The sequence below is a fragment of the Carassius auratus genome, chromosome 19 (genome assembly GCF_003368295.1).
Source record: "Carassius auratus strain Wakin chromosome 19, ASM336829v1, whole genome shotgun sequence".
NCBI lineage: Eukaryota > Metazoa > Chordata > Actinopteri > Cypriniformes > Cyprinidae > Carassius > Carassius auratus.
The window spans coordinates 9894092-9921679 of NC_039261.1; the positions used below are offsets into that span (position 1 = coordinate 9894092).

General features: G+C 35.1%; 1 protein-coding gene across 10 annotated transcripts in view; it reads left to right on the plus strand.

Annotated features, from left to right (window-relative positions):
* Positions 1–27588, plus strand: part of adgrb2 (adhesion G protein-coupled receptor B2) — a 254928-nt gene that overhangs the window by 150955 nt on the left and 76385 nt on the right. For all 10 annotated transcript variants that reach the window (XM_026288832.1, XM_026288827.1, XM_026288830.1 and 7 more), the window contains exons 8-15: positions 312–418; positions 2786–2980; positions 3246–3314; positions 10198–10306; positions 10439–10585; positions 14924–14999; positions 17610–17712; positions 20729–20772. In XM_026288832.1, coding sequence (XP_026144617.1) covers positions 312–418; positions 2786–2980; positions 3246–3314; positions 10198–10306; positions 10439–10585; positions 14924–14999; positions 17610–17712; positions 20729–20772 — 850 coding nt within the window. The remainder of the gene's footprint in view (positions 1–311; positions 419–2785; positions 2981–3245; positions 3315–10197; positions 10307–10438; positions 10586–14923; positions 15000–17609; positions 17713–20728; positions 20773–27588) is intronic.

Consider the following 27588-nt stretch of genomic DNA (forward strand, 5'->3'; position numbering starts at 1 on the left):
GATTTTCAGGCCCATTTTTATCACAGCAAGGGTACCGGGGGTGAGGCCACGGTCGAGTCTTATTGGCCTTGATCTGAATGATGCAAGTGGCAGAAATCTTTAAGCAAAACTGAGATTACAGCAGTGTAAAATGACTCAACACAATACTCAGAACAGACATTATCCCTGACATTATCGTATGCCGTTTCCCAGTGAAGTCTTTTAAATGAAGCGTGTGAACATCACTGCACGTGTCTGTCAAACCTTGACATGTTGTTATTACTTGTGCCCAATGGTGATAATGATCTGTTTTTTCCTCCCTGTCCCTGTAGGATCTGCTAGTCGTCGTTGTTTGCTGGACGCTAATGGAGTTGCTTACTGGGGTCCTCCGAGCTTCGCCCGATGTGTCTCACTTGAATATAGATATTTACATTTATCTGTAAGTACATGGAAGTGGATGACGTGCTGTGAGGTCACAAAAAAAGTTAGATTATGAATAATAATTTGTTTATGCACATTATTTAGAAATCTTTCACCATTTTGATAAATAGTTTGTGTGACTTATTTAGAAATTGGCTCTGTATTAGAGTATTCCATATTTTCATACATAAGATAATACTTGTTTTCAGAGCTAATTTTGAATTATATAATAGATAGATAGATAGATAGATAGATAGATAAAACATTATGTAATAATAATAATATTTACATTAATAATTGTTAAATTAACTAAAATACACTGTTTATTACTGTTGTTATTAACTACACTACTGCTAATAATAATAATAATAATAATAATAATAATAATAATGCATGTATTATTCTTGATTTAATGATACACATAATCAACAATTTTGTATTAATAATATTAATAATGTTTTTACTAGTTGTAATAATAATATAACTTTGCTGTAATGCTACCACTACTACTACTACTAATAATAAGAATGATACATTTTAATATAATGCAAATAAGAATATACATTAGTTGTTATTATTATTAAATACATTTTTAATTTACATTTAATTACATACATATTTGTATTAATAGTACTAACAGTGCTGTAATTATTATTATTTTTGTATTACTATTAATAAAATGCTAAATAAATTAAACTAATGTGTATATAAAATGTAAGATGTATCACCTTGAAAACAGGTCATAATATTTCATGCAGATTTACTTAACAGTACATTTGGTTTAGTTTAGTCTAGTTTATCTTAGCTTAGCTTAGTTTAGTTTAAAGTTTTATTTATTGTAGTTTCTGTTTTATTTATTTATTTATTATTTCAACGATGCTTGGAAATTTTTACTGGAAAACAAGACAAAAGGACGGATGAATGCGGTTTACACAGTGATTTAAAGGAGTAATCATACATGGGGCAAATTCTGTTGCTCAACTCAATTTGTGACATTTTATTTAAAAACTTCCATCTGCTACTGTCCGACCCTGAATTTATTAGCTCAGTTGATAGCATGGATGAGCAGCTGAATATTAAATAATACAAGTTTAATACACCAGATTTGTAGTTGTACATCAGTGAATGCATATCAGATGCAAGGATGCATTTGTTTGCATTTTGTTTGGTGGTGTCACTAGAGCGGATACAAGCCATGGAAAAGTGATAGATTGGAGTGTATTTAAAGGACCGCGTGTGCTGGAGAGAACATTGCTGTTGTCACTTTCCACAAATGATAATAAAGGCAATGACCACTCAGCAAAACACTAAAAAGAGTCAATTCCACTTTCGGATCCCTACTCATTATTACACACACAAAGAAAATGAAAACCACTACCTGGGAAAGCTTTCTTTATAATAATCTCTACCATAAATGCTTCAAAGCTTGAAAAGCAACAACACAAATCTCAAAGCTTTCATCCTGATTATGTACTTTCTATCGCTTGTTGTGTTTCGATAGTGATTGATTACTTCCTAACAGATTCAACGGCCTGCCTTCATGCGCTCTAATTCTTTAGCCACAACCTTTGACTTTGAGTTCATAATGTCGAGTGGGTTTAAATTCGGTCTCGACCGAGGCGTGATGTGCCGGGGTTGATTGTGCTGTTAACCGCAAACCCTTCATTATAATCAGACAATGCTTAATTAGCTTTGATTGCCTTTGTCTGCCACCTCCTGCACTCACAGTACTGTCATTAGACAGTCAACACTTCGTCTGCTGGCGTTTGACCGCAAACATGAACTCTGCTAGTTGATTTACTAAGAGAGAAGTTGTTTTCACTTTGTTATGCTCACAGCTTGGTCGACTATAGATGGGAAGTAGATTAAGGCGGCTGTCGATACTTTCAAACTGCTTTCGCTTTGCTTCAGACCCGAATCAATGTTTTTTCAGCTTCAAAGCCAGCGTGTTCTTCTGCACTCTTGCTTACCTTTAAATCTGCATCTACATTTCAAGGTGCTTATTTATTCTCTTTATGAGCTGTTTTAAACGAATACAACACAAGTATATTGGTGCGTTGGTGGTTAGGCCTGTATGGGTGTTATTTTTCACATGCTTGTTCATATATTTTCTCTTATTAATTATTATTTCAGCTAAAAATAGTTTAGCATATAATCCCATTTTAAAATGAACAAGATTCCACAGATTTTCCCTTTAAAATCGGTGGATGAAATGCATACAAATTCCAGGTCTGCGGATTTAATGTGGTATCTCTCTGGTTTTATTTATAAACCCTGGCTGCAACTTCATGCTTCTGTGGTTATTACTGAGATTTATTTATCAGTGTCTGTGCTTAAAATAAGGTTTTTTTTTTTTTTTTGGTTTTTTTTTTCTCTTCTCCTGTAGTTGCGAGAACATCTTGCGAAGGGTCAGAGGACCCTGGCAGGGGAGGGCATGTCTCAGATCGTGAGGAGTCTCCTGGAGTTAATGTCCCGTAAGAATTATTATAGCGGCGACCTCTTATTCTCCGTGGAGATTCTCCGAAATGTGACGGACACCTTCAAGCGAGCAACCTACATCCCAGCTCCTGACGACGTGCAGGTGTGTGTTTGCCTGTGTGCGTGTGTGTATAGAGGTACAAGTAATAAATGGGTAGATGACAAAAATTGTGACCAGGCTTTATTTCTTTCAGTGTTTTCCACTGTTTGTACAGATTTTAACATATTTTCTGTAAATAATGTTAAGGTATATATATATATATATATATAATATAGGTTTGTGTGTGTGTGTGTGTTTGCAGTGCAGAGTAGCAGATACACATCCATCTTTTTGTCTTTTACTGTTTTTGTTTTTTTTTGTTTTCCAGAAATTCTTCCAGATTGTCAGCTTAATGTTGGACATTGAAAACCTTGAGAAGTGGGAAGACGCTCATCAGGTAAAATATCCTTCCTCGCCTCTCGCAAGACCGTCCAAAGAGCACAGCTATACATATCTGTTCCATTTTAATTTCCCTTCAGACAGAGCTGTGTCATCAAAGCCAGGTCTGATCTGGCAGATTAACAACAGCTGTAGTCAGACTGGCTTTGGATGTAATAGAAGCCGACTGTGAAGTGTGTTGGGAAAGGGATGTGCTGTTAGAGCTGCCTCTTTGCATTACACCGCTCCATTAGACACTATTTGACTGTAGATGCTCTGCAGTGAGGTCCATGGTGACTTAGATGTCAAGCCAGGACACTTCTGCATGGTAATAAACTTTCCTCAACTCAACCATCCATGAAGCCTTATTTTTTATTTTTTTTTCTGGTGAAGAACCACTCATGCCCTGAGGCCTGAGATCATATTCTGACTCACTCAAGAGCATACACGTTTTCTGGTAATGTCGGATTACTGACACATTATGCCATGGTTACGCCTTACAGTCCAGAGTTCTAGTTCGCATCATGTCAGGGTTGCCAAATACATTCGTTCTTGTTTCAATCTTTATGGGTGAAATAGCAGAAGATGTTTAAATAAGTCTTACTTTATTACCAATTTGTAGTTGCGCTTGCTAAGGAAAGCGTGCTATTATTGCTCATATTTAGAGGCATGGATTTGACATCTAACTATTTGTGCTATGAATATGTTTGAGTTCTTGAGGAGATATCGGTCACACTTTATTTTAAGGATCTTGCTATTGACAGACCATTAACTATGACTTTTGCCTCAGTAAATTCCTAATTTGCTGCTTATTAATAGTAAGTAGGTAGTTGTTAAATGTAGGTATTATGCAAGATTGTGGGTCTAGAATATGGTCAGAATATGTGCTTTATAATTACTAATAATCAGCCAATATGTTAACAATAGGCATGCTAATAAGCAACTAGTTAATAGTGAGAATTGGTCCCTGTACTAATGTGGTCCTGAGATATTTTTATGCTATTTTGCTATTATAAGGTGAAAAAGACTTAATGAACTTTCTATTCATCACAGAATCTTAGGCATATTTTACACTGGTGTGTTTCGTTTAAAACACAAAACATTTGCTTAAGTTAAGGAATTTGGTGTTAAAGTTAAGGACAATTGTTTTCAGAATTAAAATAGCATATTTGATGATTTCTGATGGATGATTTGATGATGTTCTGATGAAAGCCAGAATAATGGCTGCTGAAAATTCGACATTGCATCACTGGAATAAATAACATTTTTAAATAAATTTAAATAGAAAAATATTATTTAATTTTTTTTTTTTTTTTTCAATATTACAGTTTTTATTTTATTTTATGCTAAATATATGCCACCTGTCAAACATCCAAAATATGCTTGTATTCATATTAAAAATACATTATTGCGCAATACAGATGTGCCATTTATATGCCAAAATGAGTGCCTAATGCTTTCTGCTCCCATAATGCACTATGCAGCCATTATAGTGCACTGTAGTCCCTGATGTCGCTTCCTGTCCAAATGCATTAAGGTTCATTCATACTGTACATGTGCAAGTGAAGTTCTTTTTAAATGATAGACATGGGATATGTGGAGGTAATGGTGACTAATGGTCACATACAGTGCAAGGTCTGTGCGGCACATGTTCGTGACTCCAGTGAGCGTTTATGTTTGTGTAAGTTTTTGGGCGCCAGGTGCTTTACTCAGCGTGACTGAGCCAGATTTTTGTGTAAAAGCACAGTTGAGCAGGCAAATCTTTGACACACCTCCTGCTCTCCCTGCTCTGTAAATAATCATCATCTCCTGTGAGCCTGCTGGAGTGTTCACCACGTGCCCTCAATGCTCGTTCTGTCTGGCTGAATATTAAAGGGGAAGTGTTTCTTAAAATACTTTTCCCAGCGTAAAACTACAAGGAAGCCATTTATACAACAATGACAGATAGGGACAGTGAGAATAAAAGTGGTGAAAGTTTGGAAATTATGTGAAAATGTATTTATTCATTTTTATTATTACTATTAATAGTAATGTAGCAGTAGTAGTAAGTAGCATTTGTTATTATTATTATTATTATTATTATTATTATTATTATTATTATTATTATTATTATTATTGTGCTCCCCAAAGATACATGTAATTAAAAACAAACAAACAAATAAATAAATAAATAAAATGATTGTTTCCTTTTGTAAAATGGCAAAGCTAAATTTACAAGCTGATTTACTGCTCAATAAATATTAATTATTATTATTAGTGTTGAAGCAGTTGTGCTACTTAATATTTTTTTTGTGGAAACCGTAATGCTTTTTATTTTTATATAGAATAGAAATATTTTGTGGCATTATAAATGTATATTGTTTATTGTGTCCTTTCTGAATTAGTATATATATATATATATATATATATATATATATATATATATATATATATATATATATATATATATATATATAATTATTATTATTTTTTTTTCAGTTTACACAAATTCAGTCTTTTTCGAATAACTTACAACGATTAATCAATCACAGTAAGAGCAGGAACATTCACGGAAGTAAACAGGGATGATGCTGATTTAATTTTGACTCTAAAAGGGGATAATTTGCCTAGTTAAAGAGAAAATGTCTAAATTTCTGTTTTATCTGAGCCTATATATATTTTTTTTTTGTGCCAATTTTAATTTTCAGTCACAGTGAGTTTCTGAAAACAGTAGCATAATTTTACATAAACATGACCCTTGTTCAGGTTCACACATCATAGCCTCTCACTGTTAATACTGTATGTCTGTTAGTGAATGTACAGTATATCGTTGTTCATGTGTTTGCGATTGTCTTAGTCTTGCTGCCCTTCAGTAACAGAGCTATGCCACACCGTCTGGAGTTTGCATACTGAATAAATATTAATACAATATGAGTCTCAAAGTACATATGATTATACAACCATTGTATCTTTGCTAAATAATGTTAAATTAATATGGTAATCATTCAAGAGGATCATGGTACATTTATCGGTGCATTTCAATGAGATACCATGTCGTTTGGGCATGTATTTATGCAAAAGCTTTAATAATAGGGATTCTATGAATATAAATATAATATGAAAACAAACTATGGTAGCTAATACTTAAGAATATTGTGTTATTAACATGCTTTTTTACACAATACCACATTAATACTATGTTTTTTGCATATGGTACCATGGTAGTACCGTAGAAACTGTTGTCCCTAACACTGTGCGGATTGGATTGAGGATTGGCTGTCAGGGACAACAATCATTATACTTAAACTTTCATACTACTGAAAAATATGCATACATATATTTCACAGAAGTCACAATTTACCAATCAGAACCTCCAACATGAAGGTTTTCAGTCAACTAGCATATTTTCCTCAGACTAAGGAAATCAGGTCGTTTTGTGAAAGATACCAGAAGTCTGTTTGGGAAGAATTATGTCAGTTCCTCTCCAATTTATTTTGAAACAAACAACAAGCAGCAATCTGCTTTGTCTTTGTCTGGATGCATATAAAATCACCATCTGCCACATATTACAATACGTTTAATTTGGGATTAATTCAAAGCTAATGCAAACCAGAAGTGAATAAATACTATAAATGGAGTCCTCTATGGCATGGAGCAACACCAAATTCCTTAGACAATCACAAATGGCTTTTTTTTTTCTTCTTTTTCTTTTTTTTCATGCATGGGGAAGGGAGAGTAAAATTCCAATTCCATTGATAAATGGGCCCCATGTAAAGATGAACTAGACAGTGAAATGTGCAAGTGACACGCTGTTTTCTGCAACAAAGGGCTAGTGAATTAAAACCTGATGCCAATTTATAAACATGACAGAGTGGAGAGCAAAGGGATGACAGCATGCTGTGCCTCATCTCACACGTGGATGCTTATTTTCCATCATCGTCTCACGGCTGCAACATAAACTATTACAATTTGACTGTAAAAATTGCACTGAAAATAAAAATAAAAAAATATTTGAAGACAGCATTTATTTATTTATTTATTTAGTATTTTGTTTCTTTCTTTCAGCAACAAACGGTGTTTTACTGTTGACAGTTATTAGCCAAAGTTTAGTTCTTTGCAATAAGTGGGGCATTTAGTGGGTGTTTGTCTGATAATTATGAGCGTTCTATCCATCTATCCATCTATCTATCTGTCTGTCTGTCTGTCTGTCTGTGTACACATACAGTACACACACACATATGTGTGTGTATGATTTTTTTTTTAAGCTGTAATAAAAGATACACATATTAACCAATCAAACATCAAAAGCACCACATTTGCCCCATACAAGTTTGGCTATTGTAGGCTGCCAGAACTAAGTTAGCTTTCAGCAGGTTCCTGAATACTGATAAGGATGTAGCAGATCTAATAGATAAAGGTAACTCATTCCATAATCTTGGTCCCATAACTGCAAAAGGCGGTTTGTCCTTGGAACTATAAGTAGTTTTTTGGTTTTCGGACTGTACTGCTCTAAGGGGATTATAAGGAATCAGCAGACTATAACGTACATAGGGGCCTTATTATTTAAAGATTTATACACAAACATTAAAATCTTATATTGAATCTAAAATTAATGGGAAGCCACTGTAAATTTGCTAAAACTGGTGTAATGGAAGATTTATTGACCCTCCTTAAAAGCCTCGCCACCTTTTGCACAGATTTCAGGTGTGTCAGAGATGCAGCCGAGATACAACCATACAGAGAATTAAAAAAATCAAGACAAGATAAAACAAAAGTATGAAAGATTCTGTCAAGGTCTGCATCTGATAAGAAAGGTTTAGTTTCTGCTAAAAGATGCAGATGATAAAAGTAGGCCCGCACCACCAAATTGATTTGCTTTTCAATTTTTCATTCATGCTCAATTATGAAACCCAAATTTCCTACCAACGTTTTACAGTACAGTGCCAACCTGCTTGAATCTAAAAAAGGACATTGAAAGAATCGAAAGATTTTGTTGGGCGGCTTAGTGGCAAATACTGTTGAGTATCATCGGCGAAACAATGGAATGATACTCCATGCTTTCCAAAAATGCTACAGAGTGGGAACAAATACAAAGAAAAAAGTGTGGGAGATAAAATAGACCCTTGTGGCACACCCCACTAAAAGTTTTTTTTTTTTTTTAAGTCAAATTATTGCCTGAAAAATATCTATCACTGACAAAGGATTTAAACCATTTCAAGACCATGTATTTTAAACCTACTCTGTGTTCCAGACAAGAGATAAGGATATTATGGTCAATCATGTCAAATGCTGCACTGAGATCCAGCAGCACTAAAAAACTTGAGCTAGAAAAATATAATTTATCACTTTCAAAAGCCGATTCTGTGCTATGGGCTACTTTAAACCCAGACTGAAACATTTTTACTACAGAGTGTACATTTATGAATGGCAGTAATTGTAGTAAAACTACTTTTCTAAAATTATCGAGACAAAAGGCAGTTGTAAAATAGGTCTATAATTCTTCATATCATCGGGGGCCAGATTTGGCCGTTTCAATCTGGGAGTCACCACAGCATGTTTAAACTCTTTTGGGCAAGAGCCCCCAAGCAAGCTTTTGTTAATCAAATGTACTCAAAGATGTACAGTCTACACCCGCTTTAACAAATGACTAAGCATCATATCGTTCACACAAAAGATGGGTTCCAGGTAACAGGCTGAAACTCCCTGTAGCCCCTGATGGAATCGGGAACATTGATCAATGATCTTTTGACTGAAGAAATATAAAAACTCCTCACAGGGAACCAGTGGGGACTGTTGGTATAAACTATTCAATGGATAAACAACAGAGTTTATGATGGAAAACCAGAATTTCAGTTTATTAGCATTAGCCCTAATGATGTTAGAGAAATAAGTATTTTTTGCATCACTTGCAGCTTTCTGAAACTCAGATAACGAATCTCTGAAGGACTCATAGAGGATTTGAGCTTGCTCTTTTTCCATCTTATCTCTGTCTGCTTACATTGTCTTCTGAGGGAGCGAGTCAATTTATTTTACCAGGGATTCATTTTGGATTTATGTTTTCTAGATCTTAGCGGAGCAATACAGTCCATAATACTGACACATGTTGATTTTAGCAGAGACCAGTGCTCATTAACACCTAAAAGCGGCAGAGAAGATTCCAGCCTTAAGAGATTGCACTTGGTTTTGAATAGCACAGTAAAATAGCATGTAATCGCCCTGACCAACCCAAGGAGTCTTTTATAAATACAGGTTGGATGGTAGTAGAAGTATTAAATGTGATAAGCATATGATCAGAAAAAAAAAAAATACCCAAAAACCTTTACATCTTCAATTTGCAGATTATGGGTTAGAACCAGGTCTAATGTATGGCCTTGATTGTGAGTATGGCTATTTACCCATTGCACCAGGTTGAAAGATTCAATCAGATTTACAAAATCACTTGCAAGTATGTCCTTACCACAGCAAATATGCACATTAAAATCACCCAAGAGCAAAAAGTAATCATACTTCATGGCCATTTTACTCAAAAAAAAAAAAAAAAAAAACACCTTTCAGAGAATTCCTGGACAAACAGTCTGTTTGGTTTCAGTGGTCGATAGACTAAGACTAATAATTATATATATATATATATATATATATATATATATATATATATATATATATATATATATATATATATATATATATATATATATATATATATATATATATATATATATATAATATTATTATTATTATTATTATTATTATTAAACATGTTCACTTCCACGTTTGATCAATTGAATGCATCCTTGATGAATAAACGTATTATTGTCCCAAAACTTTTAAATGTAGTTTGTTTTAGAAATCATACCCAAAATTGAACCAAATCTAATTTCTTTTTTTTATATGTGTATTTTTGTGATCGTGTAACTTCCTTTTAGGTCTCTCCGGGTTCTATGTTACTGATGCGAGTTGTGGAAGATTTCATTCATCTAATTGGAGAGGCTCAAAAGCCGTTCCAGAGCTTTCTGGTTGTCACCAACAACCTCAGTAAGTTCCCATGGCATCCACTAAAAAAAGCTCATGTTGGTCTGCAATGCACATAACTTAAAGGAACATCCATAAGGAGTTTAATATTTGAACCTTCAATACTGTTATTCTGTCTTTCTCTGGTTCTGTCAGTAATCACCATCCAGCGAGAACCAGTTTCGGCTGTTTCCAGTGACATCAATTTCCCCATGAAGGGGAGGAGAGGGATGAAAGACTGGGCACGTTCTGCAGATGACAAACTCTTCATCCCCAAAGAAGTCTTCACCCTGTCTTCTGATGGTAAGTGATATAAAATGTGTCGGGTTAGTGCATGTTGAGTGATAGTGATCTGGCAGGTTTGATTCCAGCTTGAAATATTTGTATAATCTTGCCACTTTTTTTTACTGTTATCCAAGACAGAGGCAAAGAGTTTTAGTTGTTCCTAAATGTGATATATACAACGTGTAAATGTACACTATTGTGTGGGTTGTGTTTTCAATTACCATGTTGTTTTTGTGGTAACAGTATGTGAGTTGCACTGAATCTCTGCGTGCAGCTTCATCATTGTTATTAATGAGATCCTTTGGTATCAGCAGTGGTTCTGAGTGTCCCGTCAGGGTTCTGCTACTTATGTGTACTGCTCTAGTATCCTAGCATGTTATGTGACTCTCTTCTCTTTCACATTTAAGGTTTTTAAACATCTTTCTCCTGTACTTTTGCCATCCCTCCCAGAACGCGTATGCACTGCCAGGGTCTGAGCATTGAATCCGCATTAAAATGCGGGAATGAGTCACCAAAATCAGTGATGCTCAACAGACTTTACATTGGATGTCTAGCAGCAACCAAATACAGTTTCAAAATCGTTTGAATTGTTAAATTGAGTTTTGATGATTTCATGCTCTTGGCAGCCATCTATTCACTGCACAGAATGCATTGTGGTTAGCACAGACTATTCTCTTATTGATTGCACCCATATTTATGTAGTCTGGATTATATAGTATTTTACCTTGTGTAGTTTTGTTAGTGAGTTTGGAGGATAAAAGCATTTCACAGTCAGACGGTCTGTCCATCTATGCAAGTCTTCTACAGTATGACAGACAGAGCTTGTGCCAGGAGATTTAATTTGAGAAATGTAAATGTCAACAACAGAAGATATGGGAAATGGGAGCCTTTATTTTAAAAGCTGAGGAGCTTAAAGGGATAGAACTGTTGTCATTATTTATTCACCCTCATGTTGTTTCAAACCTGTATATGTTTCTTTCTTATGTTGAACATAAAAGAAGATATTTTGGAGAATGCTGGTAATCAAAGAAGCTAATGGTCACCAGTGACTTCCATAGCATTTATTTCCCTACTATGGAAGTCAGTGGGGACCAACAACTGTTTGGTTCTTAAAAATTATTCAAAATATCTTATTTTGTGTTTAGCATAAGAAAGAAGCTTATACAAACTTTTTTGGGTGAGGTGAACTATTTGTTTTATTTATGTGAGACTATATATTATATTATATTATATATTATTATATATACAAGCAAACACAAATCTAACATTGAAATCAAACAAATTTCTTCTCCTATTTCATATTTTCTCTGCATCCATGTCAGCTTCTGTAATAATAAGACCATACTGTGAAATATTGTGTTAGCACGATTTGAGCAAATTCTATTGCTCCTTTGGCTTTAGATTTTATTGCTAATTTGCCGCATGCTATTCAAACATCTTTCCTCATTCAAGTAGATATAGGAGCTGTAATTATATACCCATTTCCTGCAATGAAATTAGCTACCAAGATGGCCGTCATTTGTGGTTTTCTGTATGTACATGGTCAGACGAACTCCCATTCTCAGATAAATAATCAAACTCTGTGTTTACAATTCTTAGCAGCATTAAGCTGTGGCACATACAGTCATGTTTAGCTGACTGCAGAGAAGAACTGAATTCAATCAGTCAGTGGTTTGGGAAGAGACAGAGAACACGCTTGAGAGAATAGGAAGAATAAATGGGCCAATGAAATCATAGTGATCTGCCAGCATGACAGGCACTCAGTCCTAAGACTTCTAAAGACAGGGGGAAAACGAGAGATATTCTGCCTGAGAGAATGGAAACACAGGATGTGGGCAGGGAAGAGCTGGTTTGAAGGCTGAGGAGAATGCTGAATGAAATGAGAACGAAACAAACGGACATCAAACAAGAAATGACCATTATTGCTAGTGTCTCGTTGAGGGTCTCAACAACTCCAGGCTAAACCATTACAGACCTGCCTGCCCGTGCAGGACCGCCCAGCAGGAAATGACAAACACTGCCTGTCTCGACACACTCCCCATTCTGCCCCCTGCCATCAGAGATAAGATGGCTCCCTGGGCAGAGCTTTGTCCAGAATGGTTTTCTATTGAAAAAGGAAAGGTTCATCAGGGCCCTTTCTTAAAATAGCATTGTTGAAGTGATAGCTCAGAGAATAGAGGGAAGATAGAAGTCAGGCTCCATTCAGAGCAGAGCAACAGGGCTTGCTGTGTGATTGTTATCTATTAACTCATAGTTTAACATGCAGTCAGAAGCGCTCTGGAGCTGACTGGGATTTGATTTGCTGAGTCTGATGAGAACTGCAGTATTGCTGGATGAGTCACCGCGTTTGTCCTGTGACATCCATGTTCTCAGTGAAGGGTCGAGGCACGACTCTATTTATTCCTCCTTTGACAGAAAACAGAGCTAAAAGAGTCTGTTTTGTTAGTCTTTTGAGATTTGGGGCATTAAATTAGACATGAAATTAGTTATTTTTAGCACATAATGGTACAAAAATAGAACTACCATAAAAAAGTTTTTTTTTTTTTTATTATTGTACTAAAGACAAAACAACTTAAGATATTATCATGTAATTATATATATATATATATATATATATATATATATATATATATATATATATATATATATATATATATATATACATATATATATATATATATATATATATATATATATATATATGAACTTTAATGCTTAAGTATTAAAATCATTAAAACTAATAAAATAGATACGAAATATGAAATCTGAATAAAATATGACAACACATAACAATAACTAAAACCTCAAATGAAACAGAAAATTAAAAAAATCTTAATTATATACAAAATATAGATCATAAATCATAGAACAAATCGTTAAAAAGATAGATAGATAGATAGATAGATAGATAGATAGATAGATAGATAGATAGATAGATAGATAGATAGATATGAAAATTTATTTTCACAATAAATATGCATTATCATGTTAAATACAGTATTCAAAAAAACTGTTAAACATTTAATAGATGTTCTAAGACTCTAAACCATAAACAACTTTGCAGAGGTACTGAACAAATATATGCTAATGAGATTACGTTATTCACTCGTACTTTGTGACATGCCTATTCTTTTGCATCAGAGAGTATGCATATTGTGTTCAGTGATTTCAACAAGCTCTATTCAAGCTAAATTATTAAACCTAAAATTTCATAATGTCAGTGGAAATTGCAACAGTGATTCAGCCATGCTTGGCCGAGTTTCTGTTCATGAAATTTGCAGTAAAATCAGAGCCTCTGAAGTGCCTCAGAACAGGGCTAAATGTTCATTTTCCATCTCTCGATGAACTTTGAATAACTGTGAGGACTTTCAGGGCCGCATGAGAACAACAGAGCAATGAAATGTGGACTTTAGGGCCCGTTACAACACCAATTACTGTATCACTTTCATTTTGTGTCCGAAGCATGTCCTCCATATGTGAAATATGATGGCATTTATTCAGGGACGAGTCTCTCTGGAGGCTCACAGCGTTTCGAGGAGAAGAAGAATTGGATGAGACTGAGGAGGGATGGAGAAAAAAGAGGTATTTGATAAATAGCGTTTCAGAAAAGAACAGATGATGAGGTTCATGTGGAGGCAAGGCACTCGTGCAGAGGAGAGAACAAAACAAATGCTATGAAAAGCACAGAGAAGTGTGCTGCTGAATCTGATCTATGGAGCCAGTGGGGAGGAGTGGACAGATGGCCTGGGAACACAATCGGTGTCATATCTCTATGAATCCCCTCCTTTCTGTGTCTTTTAAATGTCAGGCTTTGTACTGACTCTCTCTTAGAGTTTCCTTAAATACTCTTCCTTTATAGTGTGCTTTGTGTTTTAGGTTCCTTCAGCTGGAGCTGCATATCATGATCATAAAATTGAGATGTGTGTTTTTCCTTCAAATATGAATATGAGGATGTGGATCAGTGACATGATGCTCAGTTTTTTTTTTCCTTCTATGTATTAATGTAAAAAGAAATAGATTAAACACTTAAATGAGAAAGTTATATTTGAAATGTCACATTTCATATTCTGCTTTATGTTTTCGGAGCGCCATATCATCTTGTGGTGTGATGTGATTTTTTTCCCTTCATATTTGATTTTAAGCATATAGATCAAGGTTCAATGATTTTCGTATGTATTAATGTATTTAAAAATACAAAAGCTAAAATAAAATAACATGAATATTATATTAAATACTTAAACTTATATGAAAATGCAGTTTGCCCATAGATTTTCCCTTCTTTTTATGGTTCGATTCCTTTGGAGATTTGATCTGGGAAATTTAGATTTTGACACTTTAACCCTTTCTGTCCCGTAGAATCAGACGACACACCGTATTTTGTCATCGGAGCGATCCTGTACCGCACCCTCGGCCTCATAATGCCCCCACCAAAGTAAGTCCAGTGTTTGAGTATGTGTGAATGCATTTGTTTGTGTGTTTTAATACATTTTTGATAGCACTTTCAAGGACAACACGTTTCTGTTTCTCTGCATATGATCGACACCAGCTGGCAGAGACAATGGACAATTATCAAAATTGAAACTGCTCCAAAGAATGAAAGTGGAACTTAAGCCTGTGTAGAAATGAGCTTATATGACTAAGATGCTTATTTGGAGGTCTTGACCGTACCCTTTATATTCTGATGTGAGGTCAAGAGTTCATAGTGCTTCGTACAGGATTAACCGTGGTTAATCCGGTAAAGTTTGCCACCCTTTTGTAGGCTTATTGTGCTGCCACACTGTCTTCACACCTTTAGTTTTAAACAGCAGCCTAAAATGGACATACAGTGCTGTCTATTCCTAGAATACCTCCTCGTCCTGCTCCAGCTGATCACATGATGTTCTGATGTTGTGCCTAAACCTTATCAAACAAACTCAGCTGTTCTCACAGAGATTTACACAGGAAAAAAAATAACGTTTTTTTATTTATTTATTTTTTTATTATGTGATTTAGATTTCTCTTCATATTAAATTTGAGTATGTGGTCTAGTAATCATATTTATTTTAATACATGTTTATATATATATATATATATATATATATATATATATATATATATATATATATATATATATATATATATATGTATATATATGTATATATATATATGTATATATATATGTATATATATATATATATATATATATATATATATATATATATATATATATATATATATATATATATGTATATATATATATATGTGTATATATATATGAATTCAGTCATCTATTTATAATGTAATGCATTTATTCCCTGTACATGTGCAATTTTTTAGTTAACAAAATTACTATTACTATTACTACTATTTCTCAAAATAAAAACAAAATTTTATTAAAAAAATGTATATCACTGAGAAATCTCATATAGTAGCTCAGGTTTTACAAGCACATTTTTTTACATACATGCACTTTGTTCATATTCATAACGTCACACATAATTTGTACTCTGAGTGTGGACATAAAGAACACTTACAAAAAATAATCATGCCGTGCACAGTTGGGGATAGCGTGAGACTACATTTTTAGATATTCCATGTAACTGGGTTGCAATTGCCCTCAGAGTATCCACTACTGAAAGCCTGTCTGTATTGAGAGAAAGGAGATAAATGTAATTAAGCTGATTCGTGCAGCTGACACTGGGGGGTATGTAGAGACGTCTCTTCTTCTGCTCAAGCCCTGCTGGGGTCTGTAGTTCACTGTCCAAACTCACTGAGCATGTCAGAGTCCTCAACCCTGACGAGAGACACTCGAGTGTGCCGACAATCGCTGCTTGTGTTTGCTTCTGTCTCTTTCTATTGTGAGCCGTGTTAGAGGCACGGGTATGAATATGTATGGGATCAAGGCTATTTGTTTGTTTTTGGTCTGCTTTTGCTGTTGTTTCTCATTAATTTTCTGCCCAGAGCACACATCCTTGATCTCGCTGCCCCATGGGGAGCTAACCTGCACGATTTGTTTGTGACAGAATGTAACTCCCTGTGACCCAACTCGATAAGTTTTATCTCTCTCCGTAACACACACAAACACACACACCAAAAATAGATGGATTTGCTTAGCACAGTATGGTCTAAAATAGCTCTGCCAATGGATTTAACACACACACACACACACACACACACACACACACGGTGGCACTCAGCCATTGTATCATGCTCTGTCATGGAATACCTGCCAGGGTTGTGAGCCATTCAGATTTCTGTTGAAATATATTCACTGCAGTAAGTGTACATTACAATTCTAACCAGTATTTGAAATGCCACCCATAGATAGACAATTTTTTTTTTTTACTTTTTTTTTATTATTATTAAAAAACAAATCTACAAATTTTTCTATATATAAATAATAATAATAAATCAATCTGTTTTTATGAAAATTATTTGGTAATATTGAACCTAGTTTAGAGTCTCAAATCTCTGGGGCATATTGTAGCAATAGCCAAAAAAAAAAACCTGCATGTGTAAAATTATAGATTTTTCTTTTATGCCAAGCATCATTAGGATATTAAGTGAGGATGATTTTCTATGAAGATATTTTGTACATTTTTGTACAAAAAAATAAATAAATAAAAATCTCAGACAAATATTGTCCTATCCTAACAAACCATAAATCAATGAAAATCTTATTTATTCAACATTCAGGTGATTTATAAATTGCAATTTAAAAAACATAATGTACCCTTATGGCTGATTTTGTGGTATAGGGTCACATGTGTAATCATTAAAAAAAAAAAAAAAAAAAAAAAAATTCTGGAAATTAATATGTAGAATTAGCAATATTTTCAAATAACTAATTGTTTCATGAAAATGTGTCAACTAATCAACATTCTCTGTTGTATGACTGTGTTGAATTTCTTTGAATTGACATTTTGAATTTCATAATTTTGTCATTTCAATTCCATTTCCAATTGAGAATTCTTAAATTCTGAATGTTGCCCAGCCTTGATACTATTGGATGTGAAATGTAGTCAGTCTTGGATCTAACTCTCTCTATGTTCCTTCCTGACAGAGATCCATTCGTGATCAGCTCGAAGATTCTGACTGTGACGGTGCGTCCCTTACCCAAGCCCACCGAGCCCTTGGTATCAGTGGAACTCGCCCCTTTGCTCAATGTAAGTACTTTATACTTTTATTTATGTTTTAACAGGCTTTAATTTCAAATGCCTCAACAAAATATGCATATTTAGCTCAGCAAGACTGCATTTATTTGATTAAAATGCAGTAAAAAGAGTAATATTGTGGAATGTTAACAATATTAATACATATTGGTTTCCAATTTTAATGTTTTTAAATATAATTTATTCCTGTGATGACAAAGCTGAATTTTAAGCAGTCATTCCTCCAGTCTTCAGTGTCAAGTGATCCTTCAGAAATCATTTACAAAAAACAAAAAAAACATAAAACAAAACTTAAATATCAAAACTTCTCATAAATAAATACTTAACATTGATAACAGTGTGCTGCTGTAAGTTTAAAGTTACAGCAGTCTTTACTGTAACTTTTGATCAATTTAATGCATCCTTGCAGAATATGGGTGTTTATCTGTTTTAAAAATTCTTACAGACCCAATGAACTTACATTATGAATGGTAGTGTATTCAGAATAGAGGAATATTTTCACATGTGTTCAGCATTTTCGTCACACTTTATTTTATAAATCATTAACTACAACATTTGCCTCAATAAACTCCTAATTTGATGCTTATTAAAAGTTATTAAGGTAGTTGTTAAGGGTTTGGATAGGATTAGGGATGTAGAATAGGGTCATGCACAATATGTGCTAATAAACAGCCAATGTGTTAATAATAGACATGCTGATAAGCAACTAGTGAGAACTGATCCCTGTACTAAAAAGTGTTAACGAACTTTCATTTCACATAGTTTCTGCCTCCTTATATACTGACAAACTGCCTCGGATGCAGTGAGCACAGACTTCTAGTACAGTAAGCCTGTTTGAACACCATAATCAGGCACGAAATACATTTCTGTTAAAATGACCCTCTATTAATATTACCCTGTTATGAATAGAACATCTTTAACAATCCATAAATACACAGGACATAAAGTACGGCACATAAAGCCCCTCAATATTTTATGTGGGGAAAAAAAAAATGTAATAAAAATGCAGCCGCAAGGATTTATGCAAAATGCGAAACCTGCAGATTGGATTGTGCATCACTGCAGACATCAGCTGCACAAGGAAAACTGCCATTGTGATATTCCCCTAGTCGTCATGGCAACCTTTACCTGCTGTCTCCTCCATAGAGGCGTGAGTTTTGGGAATGCTGGAGTGGATGTGATTCGTGAATGTTTTCTATGCGCGCGTTCGGCGTTCCCCTCGTACCGAGGTCGTGCCCCGCTCAGCCATGGTCCTGGGTGAGTCCCATCTGCGTATGAAAGACCTTGGCAGGGGTCAGTGTCCAGATTGTCCAGCAGAGCCCCGGCCGCAGATGTTTGGGACACAGCGTGAGGGGAATCTAAGGCTGTGTGTTGGGACTTGTCCTCTCTTTGTGGACAGCTGCTCTGAGCCATCCTGACCCCCAGAGGCTTCTGGGAAATGGAGGCAGTGCACTCCAGCTGTGTCATTGGCCGGCAATCCTCCCAATTCATCAGTCTTAACATGGGCTTTCTGGCGTCTACACCGGTTATTGATCACCGATGTCCAAACGCGTCCGGCTGTCAGTTTCAAATTGAAATGATGTATTCAATTGCATGTTTTGTTGGTTTTGTTTACCACCTGCGATGACAAAACGGCTCCGGTCATTTGTTCTCATTATAACTGAGAGTACCAATGCCATCTGTATGTGCTGCTGATAAGTACATTCGAGCCAATCTAATGGCACAAGTCCATACTGGACACTTAAAACTGGTCTTAGCAGACATATCACAATTATCGAACACCTGTGTGAGTGTTTCTGGACTCATCAGCCTGCTATTCTGTCCTGAAACCCACCGGAGAGGAATGTGTCAACCATCTGTCATTCAGACACTTATTACTTGGTGTCAGCTATCAAAATGTGTTTCAATCATTTGATCCAATCCAGTATGTAGCATTGTTTAACCACTTGGGGGCAATGAAATGTTTAAAAATCCTGTATAGCATCTGTATTGCGCTGAATCCATCTTCATTGGAAGTATACAACCTCACTGAGACCTTATAACAAGATACAATTGCCCTCTGAATCTGGAAGGCCTAGTGGGAGTCTGTTGTACCCCTGAAGGTCAGAGGTGATCGTTGTTCAGGTCATGAGATCCCGTGTGGGACTCTTCTTCCTGAAAAGACATAACAGGCATAACTTTAGCTGAAACAGATTAGTCAATTATAGCAGCTGATTTGTTGATGAATCAATAATGAGCTGTTCATTCAGCCATGCACCACTGAACCCTGATTAGAGCCTCACACTGGGCATAAAAATAGGGCATCATTGCAGACTCTCACAAAATCAATGAAGCTAGAATTAACCTTTGTTTTTTTTTTTTATATTATTATTTATTTTATTTTTTTGCTTTGTTTTTATGATTCACAAATCCACACTCTGGGCTTAAAAATACTTGTTTATTTTTTTTTTTCAGTTTTTTTTTTTCCCTTAATAATTGCAAGAAAAAATATACAATTTAGCAAATACATAAATTGGCTACCCCCAATACTGGAAAATTTAGTCACACTTAAAATATATTATATTATCTATTTATTTAACCAGGAAGGTCTAACTGAGATACAGTATGTCTTCTCCCAGGGGCCCTGGTCAAATGAATATATTTATATTAGATTTATATTATAATATTTATTTTATAATATTATAATAAATATTATATACATTATTTAACCAAGTGTCAGGAATATGGTACACATTTTTTTTTAAGTTAAACATTGCTCACAAAAAGTAATAATAAATAGATAGATAAATAAATCGATTGAAACATATGAAACATATGTTTATAATAAATTCCCAGTGTTGTGTGTTTGCAGATGCCACCTGGTTTGAATATGTTGTTAAATAAATCAGTAAAAGTCACATATGTTCTCCCACACATCCCACAAATGCAGTATATTATTCCTTTCTGCTGTTCTGCAATGCGACACTATTTGTTTTGGAGTCATTCCTAACTTTTTCTGTTTTTCTTTCAGGGCACAACGGATCCTCAGTGTGTTGTCTGGGACTACGGAAACCCGTAAGTCACAAATCTACATCCGACACACACACACACACACACACACGCACACACACACACACATACACATGCACATGCCATATTTCAGATCTCATTTTATATTTATTCAACCCAGTTGAGAGCATTTTGACATCAGTGTTTGCATTTGCAGACTCATTAATAATCAGAAGCCTTTGACAGTACATTAATTGAATTAGTGAGCTGAAATTTGCATCATTCTTCTCACCTCATGCGTTAAAGTGAGTATTTGACACCCAATTCCCAGTTTTCAAAACACAATGCATTCAATCTCATGATCTGATTGTCTAGTGAATCGATCCCATCCAAAAACCTGTCAGCCGTCACGGCAGGAGCTTTATTACCGCATTGTCTTCAAAAATCTAAACAATGTTGCTTTTCCTGGGGGATCTCTGGTTATGAAATAACATGCTTTATCCTGTTTCACTCTGTAGTAGTTCCCTATAAAGTGAACACAGTCTACAGTAAATTGTGCTTTCATGTTTTCAAAACTACTCCCCCTACTTGCAGAGCTCGTAACAAGCATCTCTCAGCCTAGATGTAAAAAAAAAAAAAAAATGTTTTTTTTTAATTATTATTATTTCGACTGCATCTTCATGACGTAATCATGTCTGTTGATATGCTTTGGTTGCGTCTTTGTGCCTGTTTATTTAGGAGCTTTGAGAGTGCCGCATGTATTCTAGTTCACGCTCTGTTTGTATTTGCGTCGGAAAACATCTGCGCTCTGAGTCTGTTTATATCAGGGAGGAGCGATACAAAGAGGTTTTGAAGCATCACAAATAAGGTGAGAGAGAAAAGGACAAAAAGAGACGCAAGGCACAAAGACACGCGTCTACACTGAAGATGAATTCACGCTGACAATGAGATACAGTCATTCACTGACAATGAGTGAAAGAGACTGCTGGCGAAGTTTGACCTCCGGGAACTTTGGTCACCATAACTAGACGCCATTAAAGTGAGCGACACAGCACAACGAAGTCAAAGGGTCACGGTTTTTAATAAACGAAGCTGTCTGTGCTACAGACTTTGTTGATTTTGATGGCAGCTGTGCATGAAGCACCTGTGGAAACGCTAAAATCTGGTGTGTCCTGCGCGCTCAGCTGCGCTAGTATTTCCTTTTGTGTAGCTCCCCACTGGCACAGCAACACCTCACGCATCATTAATACGCACCGGGAGGTGGTCGGCACAGCAACAGGCAGCCTAGACAAGAGAGTGGCGGATGGTAATTACTGAAGCAGAAAAACCCTTCTATCTGCAGGCCGCAAAGTCAATTAACGCAAAACCTGATTACCTCTCCCACCAAATTACATTCCAAATCATTCCGAGATGAATGCGCTACTGTGATTAAAAAGTGGTGAGATATAGAGATTTTTATCGTTATATTATAAACCCAAACATGGCAAAATCAATCCTAAAGCCCATCCGGTGGATTCATTGCCCTTTATTCATTATCAGACGCTTAAGGCGGGAGATTGATACTGTACCGTATAGAAGAGAAAATTACAGGCCTTTAGACTTCATAGGTATGTTTTTTTGTCTTTCAATATAGATCTGTTTGTGTTGGCGCTGCTTTTTTTTTTTTTTTTCTCATGCAATTATCTGTTCATTTAAACAATTCCCAGCATCAGACTTTTCAAGATTACGATCTTTTTTTTCTCTCGCCTCCTCTTTTATTGTTGTCTCTTGTACCACAATAGAATGATTTCTAATTGCTTCCAGCTCGCTGTAGTTATTGCACTTTGCCTGTGCATAATCAAGTGAAAACTGTGCAGTCTGCTTTTTTTTTCAGTGAATCCATTTAAAGCAACCATCACTGTCTGACGCAGGTTCAATTTCCACGATTAGCTGAAGTGTGTCGGGAGAGAATTGTTCTTAATATTTGCAAGTTTTTACATGTACTTTACCCCTCGTGCTCTGTTGAGATTGACTCTATGGCTTCTATGTTCGAGGATGCAGAGAACAGAGATATGTGCAAAAATGGTAATGTGAATTTCAAAATTGTTTTACCTTATTTAATATTTTTTTACTTCATGTTTATTTGGCGTAATGAAATCAAATTAGACTATGTAATAGAATTAGCATCTGTTTTACCCTAAGTAGACATGCATTAAAAACCCGTTTATCTGTCATGTACATGTATGTGTGTACATGTGCGTGCGTGCATGTGTGTGTGTGTGTGTGTGTTTTAGATCTTAATGTTTAAAAAAAACTATAATCAGTTTGGTATGATCATGAAAAGTCAAAAAGTATCATCCTGAAAGAAAGGGACAATATTTGATAACCCTAACCCTAAATGTTTGAAAAAGGAAATTCCCAGTGAGTGATTCCAGATATTTGCAAAACTTAAAAAAGCATTCACAGTAAAATCTTAGATCTGACATTTCCCGGTGACTCTTAATCCAGTTTTTATTATTACATTTATTCATTCACAAAAGTTTTTTTGTGGCCAAAGTCTTCAAAAACATCTCTGAGAGCTTGGCGAATAGAGTGTAAAAAAAAAAAAAAAAAAGCCTAAGTCTGCATGAACTTTGCACTGTGCGTGGCTTATAATCATAAATTCTCTTTTATGTACAGAATGACCTTACCAGAGTTTCCCTTTTAATGTTTTATTTTCTTTCTTCCATAGCTCACAACTGCCTGGGCTTTACTCTAGTACAATCACATTAAATCACATTTAATCCCTCCAACCCAAATCTAAACCTCCATGGGGCCATTTTAATCACTGCTGGCAAAAAAAGCATAGCACTAAGCAACAAATTGCTTTTGATTATGATAACGTAATGGATGTACTATATAAATGTGTGCACAGAGGCTGAGTGATGTTTTCACGGAAGTGCGGTCGTGCAGCTGTGGCGTGTGTGAATGGATACAGGGGGCTATCAAAATCAGTCCGCGCTTTATTTGTTATCAGTTAATTTGTTTTGAGTGAAGCTGTGTGGAATTAGTTTGCATGTGGAGGATCAAATTGCATGCAGTTAGGACATGTGCTGCTGATGTTTGTGAACAGAGCAAGTTGATGTTACAGTACATGGGCTAATGGGTATTGATGTTGTTCAGAATTGGTCTTTGCTCATTTGCCTAGAGGGGCCAACATGGTTTTGGCATATTTATTAGCTCAGCCTGGTTGACTGACACATCTAAGCAGTTATAAGAAAGCTGAAACTTATTATATGGTATTTTCCTGAGTATAGATATATTTAAGGTTGGAAAGATGTCAAGACCTATGCTCATTGAGGCTTCACATTTGATTAAAATACAGTGCAAACAGTATTATTGTGAAATGCTATTACAATTTATAATAGCTGTTTTATATTTGAATATATTTTAAAAAGTAATTTAATTCTTTGAGACCAAGCTGAATTTTCAGCAGCCATTGCGCCAGTCTTCAGTGTCACATGATCTGTCACATGATCCTTCATAATCATTATTAATACTTTATATTCATTTGGTGTTGAGGAAACATTTCCTCTTGGACATGAATGTTGACAACAGATGTGCTGCTTAATATTTTTGTGGAAAATATATATATATATTTTTTTTCCAGGATTCTTTGATAATAGAAAATTCTAAATGAAATAATATATCTGAATTAGTTTATTTTGTAACTGATGTAAAAGTTTTTACTCCGTTTTAATCCATTGAATATGTCCCTGCTAAATAAAAATGTTAATTTCTTAAAATCCTTAAAAAAAAAAATTGTGTTTCAATAGTATATAAATAAAATATTTTTATAATGTAATTTCTATCTAAAATAAAATAAAGTAAGTTGTGCATTAGATGGCACAATTGATTTAAAAAAAAAAAAATCTAAAATCTCTGATTTTGATTTATTTTTCCTAAAATTACTAAATTTTAATTTTCTTATATAATTGGTACTTACATGGCATAAAAGGAAAGAATACTGGAAGGGAATTTTTCGGACCCACTTTATATTAAATGGCCTTAACTACTATGTACTTACATTTTAATTAATAATTTAGTACAATGTACTTATTGTGTACAGACATGTTTTTACATTGTACTTATATTAAAAAAAAAAAAAAAAAAAACGACATGTAATTACATATGTATTTAATTTCTGTAATTACATTTATAATTACACTGTTGACCCATACTTTACACCTTAACCCACCCTTAAACTTACCCATACCTCCAACCCTCTCCCTAACCTTAGCCCTATCCCACCTCAATAGCAGCAAAAGTGTATATGAACAATATGAACACAATAAGTACATTTTACTTATTTTTTTTTTTTTTATGTAAGTACATAGTTGTTAAGGCCACCTAATATAAAGTGGGACCAATTTTTATTTTCGTTTCCTAAATTGACGAAATTTATATTTTCTAATATAGTATTTTTTTTTAGTGCACATAAAAGTGAATATTGTACATCATCAAAGGCAGGCTAATCAGCTCTTGTGTCTTCCTGAAGGGGTTTAGTTTGTGATAACGAGCAACTTGGATGTACTTTATCCAACTTTGTACTTAACATGCTCTAATCCAAACATGTTAATAAATGTAACTAAAATACCAAAGCTAAAATGACTGTATTGTTTGAGAAGACACCGTGGAAAGCCATGTGAGACATCAAACTAACACAGTATAGGAATTTAGCTGCCATGGACAAATGTACAGTTTACAGGTCACTGCACAAGATATTTGATGACAGAATCTTACTATTGACCAATAAGAATCCACAGATTCCAGAGAGATAATGTAATATAACGTTAACAAACTCAAACACATATTCACACAGGTTCTTCTTGTCTCGGTTGCCTTTAACTGTCCACGTTCTGTATCTGTCTCTCTCTCTCTCTCGCTCACTCTTAATTACCCTTCTTACTCTTTCTCTCCTCTCCGTACATTGCTGTGTTTTGCTTCCTGACCTTCGTTTGAAGTGCAACTGGTCTCTGCATGCTTTCTTTCATCTTAATGCCACCTTTCCTTCCAGCTGCCTTACCTCCCTCCGATCTCCCTCCCTCGGCTCTCCTTTCCTCCATTTCTCTTCCCTGTGGCCTTGAAGTTCTCTTCTTCACTCTATGGTGATTTTGCCTTTATTCGTCCTTTTTCCTGTCTTGTTTCATCTGTTGAATCAGCCTGGTCCTCTCTCCTTTTCTGTCACTGTTCCTCTTTGTTGTTCTGTCTCTCTGTGTGTTTCTTCCAGTCCCTCTTTTTCTCTCTGTCTCTCTCTTTATCAGCTAAAGCTAATTGCTAATTGCCAGCAGGTTATTGTGCCCTTTTCAGTCCTGTAGGAAGCCTTTGGTCGCTCCCCATGAAAAGGACAGAGCTTTTAGCACTTCACATGAGATGAGGAGCATGTGTCCCCAAACACACACACATACACACACACACACATACATTTCTGACCTAAATGTCTAATATTGGAGCAGTTTACGTTGCATTTACATGTAATCATTTGGCAGGTGCTTTTATCCAAATCAAATTACAAATTAGGACTATAAAAGCAATCAACCCAAAATAAGAGCAACAATACATAAGTGATGTGACAAGTCCCGGTTTGTCTATCGCAATACACATAGGAAGTTTTTTTTTTCTTAATAATAATGATAAAAAAATAAAAATAAATAGAGCTATAGATAGAGTTTTAGATGTTGGTGATAGAAGTTATATACATATTTTTTTTTTTTTTTTGGGGGGGGGGGCATGTTCAGCTTTTCACAAATAGAGTACAAAACAGAGTGTTTGTGTTTTAAGAGTGGGAGAGGGAGAAGGAGAGAGAGAGAAAGGTCGACCGATATGGATTTTTCACTTGCCGATACCGATATTTAGAAATCAAGCCAGCCGATGGCCGATATATGATACTGATTTTCTTTCTTTTCTTTTTTTCATCTCATAAAAGTGAGTTTGAGCAAAATATTGCAGGGTACAAGATAGTAATAGTAGTATTAGTCCAATTTAGAGTAATCATACATGGCTCAAAACGTAAACTTCTCAAAACAATTCTGAAGCATGCTTTTTGTTTATATTTACTGACCGACACCAGTGTTTCCCACTGGCTGCAAATTAATTATCTGCCAGCAGGAGGCGAGTTGGAGCGGAGAAATAGCGGTTTCCCCAGTAACGGCTGTAATCAAATAAGTGCTGTTCACGAACGTTACTTTATCAGGCATTACAGGAGAGACAAAATTAAAATGACATTGAAGCTTGAAAACATTCAGTTAATTTCAAAGATTCATTCAAATAAAAACACCAGAGCTGCATTTTAATTTTGAATTGTGAAGCATGCATTTTATTCAATGAAATATACGCCTTTTGGGAAATGTATTTGTGGTGGTCAGTTTTGAAATAATGTCAAGCCGTCACAAATAACTCAATGTATAGGAAACACAGTCAAAGTCAAATAGACATAACGATAAAAAAGGAGGACATATTACACAGCCTGCTGCTCCTAACTGCTTAAAATAGTGTGCTGGCCACGAGCGATGACATTAAGATATTGTTATACTCGATATTGGATATTGCACGATAAGTTAATGTGCACGTTATAATCAGCTCAGAAGTTATGTCTGAATTGAACGTGTTTCTACTTTCACATACAAATGACTTTCCAGTCTCATGCCCATTAATTTAAAATGCCAAAAATTGGCCGATCAATCGGTCGACCTCTGTCTATCTCTGTAGGACCTGTTATACAGTCTGTAATAATATAAAACTTCATAATCATCGGAAAGGAGGAGGCGGGATTCGGGGGACAATCAAACAACTCTTTAATAATAAAATAAACATGAAAACAGCGCAACAGCCCCTCGCGGATGACTGTCGTGCACAAACAAAGAC